Raw genomic sequence first — 7,500 nt, 5'->3', positions numbered from 1 at the left:
TTCTCAAAATAAAAGTGACATAATAGTCCATTCATGTTTCTATATGCGTAGCAAAAACCCTGTACTTCATGAATCAAAGGCCCTTTAGATAACTTTAAGATCTAACGCAGCATTATATCGTCAACAATACCTATAGGTTGCTGGTGTCACCTGTGACCGGTGACACCAAAATGAGACAAAAACTCAATAACCAAATGATTTTTGTTGAGTATCAAACTTTATTTAGTAAGTTATAGACAAAAAGACACAATCGACAACAATCATAGTACAATAATATTACCAACTATTTTAGAAAATGTTGCTTTTTGGTGTCATCGGTCACAAGCAACATAGGATGCGAATGTATTATTTCATAAAAATGTTTATACATTAACAACAACAACAATATTGCATATTCTTATTACCAGCAATGTTCAGAAACTTTTGTATAAAATGTTGGGAAATAATGTGACCAAAGCATATCTTATTTAGCGACATTGTGTCACTTGTGACATTAGACCGATGACACCATTACTTATGTCACAAGCAATACCAAATTGCAATTTCGACAATATGTCATTAATTTCAGTCAAACCAGTGTAATAACCACAGTTAAATATGGAATTTAATAATATTTCAGAAACCAAAGACTTCAAAAATAGAAATATATATGGAAATTAGAGCATCTGAATGTGACTTGTAACATATGACCGGTGACACCATTACTTATGTCACAAGCAACACCAAATCACACTTTCGTCCATAATATATCATTATTTTCAGTCAAAAAAGCACAATAACCTACTCTAAAATGAAATTCAATAATATTTTAAGAAACTAAATACTTTCAAATTGGAAATATACTTAGAAATTAGTAATACTATTGTTGCTATTACTTTGGTCAAAATCGGCACTAGAACGCAATTTTGCCTCAATAAATCAAGAATAGCAACTGAACACATGTAATATAGCCTGTTAAAATGTAATCAATGACATTTCAAGCTTTGAAGAATATGAAAACAGAAATACATTAGAAACTTCAAACTCAAGTGTCACCTGTGACATTTTAACCAATGACACCAATGGTCACAAAAAGTACCAGAAGTCACACAAACACTAGATAAATATCAGCCATGGTAATGAATTCATGTAACCATACGGTAACATCCGCCCTACTGCTCAAATCTGCTAGTTTGTAGTAATTTAGTGTGTTAATAGTAAATCAAATCAAATTTCTTGACAACCCTTCTATTATCTGGATTCGTCAAAAGCTTGATTTTTGTCTTTTTCTTGATTGATACAACCCTGAAACATAAAAAAATAGAATTACAAGGAAATAATTAATTGTGTCAAAATCACAGTCTTATGTGAGATGTCATAATATCATATTTGTACACAGAATAACAGCTGAACACATAATTATTTGGTGGCACTTTGTAATGTCCAATATCAAGTGTTGCTTGTGACAATGTAAAATAGCGATGACACCAAAGTTCAACTTACCTTTTCTGCCTGGAGCCACGCGCGCTGGAAAAGCAAATGAAAGTGCTGCACTTCAAAGACTGGTAAGAAGGGTGGATCAAAATTGCGAATCGCCATTTAACGAAACAAACTTCCACGTGTTCACGCATGCCGTGTTGCTTGTGACAAATGACACCAAAACCAATAAACCTCAATATCGACAAAACGGTATACATTTACTCCAAGATTTGAGTTCAGATAGTAAATCTATGCTTTTTTCTCATAATAAAACATTTTATAAACATTAAATATGAGCTTTAAAGTTTCGTGTCGAGTCTTAGTATTGTGCTGTGTTTGATGACACCAAAGGTCACAAGCAACACCAACTTTTTAAGAACTCTATATGAAACTTTATCAGATATGTAATGTACTGCAATTGCGTTTAAAAGTAAATTTCGACTTTATACTATTAGTCAAATTTCAATCACGCGGGGTAAAAACATGACATTTAATTTCTACATGATTTCTAAAAAGGTGATGCGTTGACCTCGTTTTAAGCACATGCCAAACAGCATTCAAATTTCACTTTCAAGTTGTTTATTTCATATTCTGTTGAACAGAGTATGTTGAGCTATCTCATTTTATCTCTTCTTCATATTATCAATTGATTACAAGCATTAACCCAAAGAAAACAGCCCATAATTAAGTAAAAATCAAATTTTCTTAACACTGGTATCAGGCGGGCACCTTTTGACCTTGGCTCATATATATATATATATATATATATATATATATATATATATATATATATATATGTATATATATAAATTTTGTTTGCATGTGCATTTCTAAAGCAAAAGTATTTATATCATAGTTGTGCATTAAAAATTCGAACAATTTGTGGTAAAAATGAATTAAGATGACGTGTTGTCTTTGTTTTTATTGATAAAAGACGACGGCTTCTCGTGGAGAACAATACATTTGTGAAGGGGGTGATCGCCATCCTTCATAACTCTCCAGTTTATTAAGACATCTCTTGAACAGTTCTTCCACATTTGAAATTGGGTGAGTATAACTCGTGGTCTTTGTAATTTTTCTGTAAATTTTCTTAATGTCACAAATACTGGCACTTCCACCCCATACTGTAATACAAAAAATAATAACGGTCTCCAAATCAGATTTGTAAAAAAAGTGCATAAAGTTTTGTCTATGTCAAATTCTGAAAGGTTCCGAATAAATTTCATTCTTTTGTTCAATTTAGTGAGAACAACATCGATTTGTAAATGTCACTGCAATTTGCTGTCAATTAAAATATCCAAATACTTGTAAACCGAAACTTGGTCAACAATTTGATTGTTAATTTTGAGTGGACTGATAGAATTTGTTTTTTTCTAAAATAAAAAAAAATAAATTTCTTTGGTTTTTCCTTACATTCAATTTCAGGGAGATATCTTTTCACTAACCAACAAACCTGTATGCCGTTTCATCATCTTTAAATGTTAAACATTGAAGTCACTGATACAGTCATTTGTGTAAACCGTATAGAGGGGAGAGAAAACACCATTGAGGGGCTCCTGTATTTGTTATGATTTTATTAGATTTGTTTCCTTTAATTTCTATAAATTGTACTCTCTCTAATAGAACGTCTAAAATCAGGAAATCAAATGGGGATTTATATTCAAACATTTCAGCTATTCAACAAGTAAATGGGGCCGAATCATGTTGAATGCTGAAGAAAAATCAATAACAAGAATTCTGTAATATGCCTTTGGTTTATCTAAATGACTGTAAATAATATTCAACAAATGGTTAATGGCATCATCGACACTTCTATTTGATTGGTATGCATATTGTAAGGGGGTCAAATTGGAGATTAAGCTTTTTGAGTACAAGTTGTTCGAAACAACTAATAACAATAGATGTCAGGGCTGCAGGTCTGAGATCATTCATACAAGAGACCTTGACTTTCTTGGGGACAGGGACAATTTTTGACGTTTTCCGAATGGCCGGAATACAGGATTGTTGCATAGACATATCAAAAATAATGGTAAAAAACATAACAATTACTCTGCACACACTTTCAATAACTTGCCTCCAATGCCATCTGGCCCACACGCTTTACGTACATTCACACTCTCAAACTCTCTCCTCACTTGGCGTTCATGAAATACAATCTCATCTTCTTCTGTCACGTCGTTTAATAATGTTGATATAATGTTGAGTTCAAGACTTATCAACAATAAGAGATAGTATTAGACAAACGACATCGGAGTAAAAAACTGAATGTAGTTATCTCGGAATGTATCCATAAATCGGAAAACACAGAGGATGGCCACAAAAGCAAAAGATTTCGCGAATTTAATGTTTGACAACTATCTATAGCTAATACTGGAAATACTGAGCAATAAAGCACTATGTAGCAAGTGCAATGAAACATCACTCGCTTTGTAGATTTTTTTGTATTCATACATCGGAGAACACAAAGGATGGCCACAAAAGCAAAAGATTTCGCGAATTTAATGTTTGACAACTATCTATAGCTAATACTGGAAATACTGAGCAATGAAGCACTATGCAGCAAGTGCGATGAAACATCACTCTGTTTGTAGAATTTAGAGGCGGGATGGAGACTTTTCGGCCACATACTGAGAAGAGACAGTGATCGATATACCAACAAATAAATCCATTTTTCACAACATCTGGACAGGATAAATACAAAAGGAGACCACTAATAACAATCTACACACAGTAATGAACATGGACTTCAAACACCTTCAACCCAAATTTAAACAAAGGAAGACTTTACGTCCCTAAGGAATTTGGCAGAAGACCGTGAAAAGTGGAGGTCTTTACAAAGCAAATCAAAGAAGCAGCCAAGGCGCCCCAATCGGGCGATTAGGATGTGAAAGGCGCTGTCAAGTCAATACCGAAAAAAAGAAGAAATCGTTATTATAACAATTAGATATGCCTAGATTAGAACAGAGGTAGAAGAAGAAAAAAATCCTTCACAGCTATTTTGTGAATCATTTTAACTCGTCGCTCACACAATTCCATTTACTTAATTCCTCGCCAAAATCGATAGTGAGTAACAAAAGGCATTCATCAGACTACATTGTTGTCACTTGAAGAGGGGCTAAAGTGGCATATTCTGAAAAAAAAAAAACCCAACAACCCTTATTTATAATTTTGGCAGAAAACTCGTCTTTCAAATAATATCAATAGATTAAAATGACCCTCATCTTGTAAAAAAAAAAACCCCTCTCAAACCTGGAACTTCACGAAATCCGAGGTTTGAGAGTTTTTGACACTATGAGCGTCATTATAATAATCGATATTTGAGTGACGAGTTTTCTGGCCAAAGTTTTAAATACGTGTTTTTCCAGAGTACGGCAGAATTAAAGGCAAGGGAATATTGACATCATTAAAACAATGCCTGCCTGGGCTAGTCCACCATTACCAAAAGTGAGACCATGTCTTTTGGGTAGAGAAGAAACATTTTTGGCAGGAGATTAAAATATTTCGCTTCCGTTAATCAATAACGAATGGAATATATATATATATATATATATATATATATATATATATATATATATATATATATATATATAATATATATATAAAAATATATATATATTTATATATATATATATATATATATATATATATATATATATATATATATATATTATATATATAAATAATAAAAGCAAAAACCATGAAATAATGTCCCAGTGACAAGAAATAGATCTGTCGGAGTGATAATAATTATAATTAAAATGTTTTATATATATATATATATATATATATATATATATATATATATATATATATATATATATATATAAATATAAAATATGTAATTTAAAAAAGGCTTTTATATAGTGCAATATCCACTAAACGTGCTCAAAGCGATGTACTACGGGTCCCAACAACAACCTTTAAATATAGAAAGAGACATGACGTCTGTTAGGCAATATTACATTTTTTTTTCGGACGAAGACAATGCTGTTAACGACCAGGTAATCATTTTACACCTGAGTACGATGAGAGAATGTGGGTAAAGAGTCTTTTCCAAGGACTCAACTATGCACCAAGCGAGGCTCGAACCCAGGACCTTCCGATCCGAAAGTGAGTCATACCACAAGACCACATAGCCGCAGAAAGGTTATGTTCATATTTTCAGAATTTTCAATTTCAAAGTCAACTTTGAAGTTAAGTGAAAATTTACTTACCATCCCATCGGAGTCCTGCCAGTTTGGGACATTTGACTGCAACCCGAGTGTCTGGTAATGACGGGGGCCAACATATTACTCCATCGTGTTGCATGGGGCAAAAGGGTTCTGCAAAAGATTAATAGGCCAGTTTAGTCTGAAAATTAACTAACTGCTCACAATTTTGTCTGAGTAGATCACACTGAAAACAACATCTATTTGTTTATAGAAGGAACGAAGTTAACGTCACAGGTCTTTGTCATTATTTTTAGACAACCTGCTAGGGATTAGTTCTCAAGAAATTATATAAAACAGATTATAAACGTTAAAAGCGACACACACACTTTGTGCGTCGTCTGTTTAATTTGGCTGGCAGATGTTGTGAGTACTTTACCTGAACGCATAGCATCAATTGAGTGAATGCATTATCTACCCCATTCAGTCTCTTAATAGGCTTCAACAGTCGTGACGTCACTTCCCTAGTAATAACGCATAGTAACTTAGTAACTGTTTCTAAACTGGCGGACGTCCTTTTGAAATACTTCTCCAACGAGCATAAAAGTGTATCCATAGGAGAAAAACATTATAAAACTTATCATGTTTTGACTTTTATATATTCTGATCACACGACATAAGGTGAAAAAGTTCTAGCTAGCATGAAGAATAAAAAGTACCAATTTTCTTTGTTTAGAACCATGCCGCTCGTTGCTGGGTGAACGTGACATCAGAGTATTGAATCCTATTGGTGGACAAAGAATAAATACAAAGACCTTTCCACAAACATCTCAATGGCGTGGCTTGTTGGTTTTATGAATTGTTGAATTTTGTGAGTTTTGTTAAAAAACCCCATAAATTTGATCATGTTTTGACTTTTACACATTCTGATCACAAGGCATATGAAAAGTTCTAGCCTCGTAATGACGCAAGGTAACTTAGTAACTGGCTCCAAACTATCGGAACAATGGCGGACGCCCTTATGAAATATTTCTCCGACGAGCAAAAAGCGTATCCAGAGGAAAAAGACCCATTATAAATCTGATCATGTTTTGACTTTTACACATTCTGATCACAAGACATATGAAAAGTTCTTGCCAGCATGAAGAATAAAAAGTACCGATTTTCTTTGTTTAGAACCACGATGGCCGCCGTTGCTGGGCGACGTGACATCAGACTATTGAATCCAATTGATATAGATAGTATGCGCTTGGCTAAGAAGCTCATAACATTGCCATCCGGAAGTATAACGGACCAACACACAAAACTATGTTTAACCTTAAACTTTTATAGTCTGGTTAAAACAGTTTAGTGAGAATCACTCATAAACGCGGATGGCAAAAAACAATAACAAAGATCCGAGTGACGTCAACTGCATTCTATCTATTGGTGGCATCATAAAGTGTTTCCAATCAAGAATTCTTGACTAGCCAAAATTTTTTTTTTCAGCTCATTAAATGTCTGCTCCATCAGTGCTTTTATTATGATATCTGATATCCTTAGAGAAGTCATTTAGTCCAAAACAAAGTAGTTACTCGCAACAACGAAAAGTCTTGGATTTTAGTCGTTATTTGACATTTAATTGAGAATTGAATATCCAGAGTTTTTATGCACATGTAATGGAAACCTTTTTACTTGAGACTGGTTAGTTAAAGCGAGACTTTTTATGGGAAGTTTCTAGACACATACATTTCTACGATGGGCCTTTTAAGTACATAATCGGTATCTTTTACAAGTAATCGCTTTATGGGATTACTAAAATGGGTTGAACGGAGTAAACAATGTGGCAACGCAGCAATAATTACCAACCTCTTCGTATAATGGCTTCAATTTATATGCCGAAAATGGGCAATTA

The 7,500-nt window shown here is 33.5% G+C and overlaps 1 protein-coding gene across 2 annotated transcripts in view; it reads right to left on the bottom strand.

The window, feature by feature from the left end:
- The window catches only part of LOC144964952 (PDF receptor-like), a 265,877-nt gene that overhangs the window by 49,399 nt on the left and 208,978 nt on the right, over window positions 1-7,500 (bottom strand). For both annotated transcript variants that reach the window (XM_078899765.1, XM_078899764.1), the window contains exon 4: window positions 5,673-5,780. In XM_078899765.1, the coding sequence (XP_078755891.1) occupies window positions 5,673-5,780 (108 nt within the window). The remainder of the gene's footprint in view (window positions 1-5,672; window positions 5,781-7,500) is intronic.

The sequence above is a fragment of the Berghia stephanieae genome, chromosome 2, assembly GCF_034508935.2.
Source record: "Berghia stephanieae isolate SIO BIC M18660-M18661 chromosome 2, UCSD_Bste_1.3, whole genome shotgun sequence".
In the NCBI taxonomy this organism is placed as follows: Eukaryota; Metazoa; Mollusca; class Gastropoda; order Nudibranchia; family Aeolidiidae; genus Berghia; species Berghia stephanieae.
Note: the sequence above shows the minus strand (reverse complement) of the source record. Positions and strands in the feature narration are given on the sequence as shown.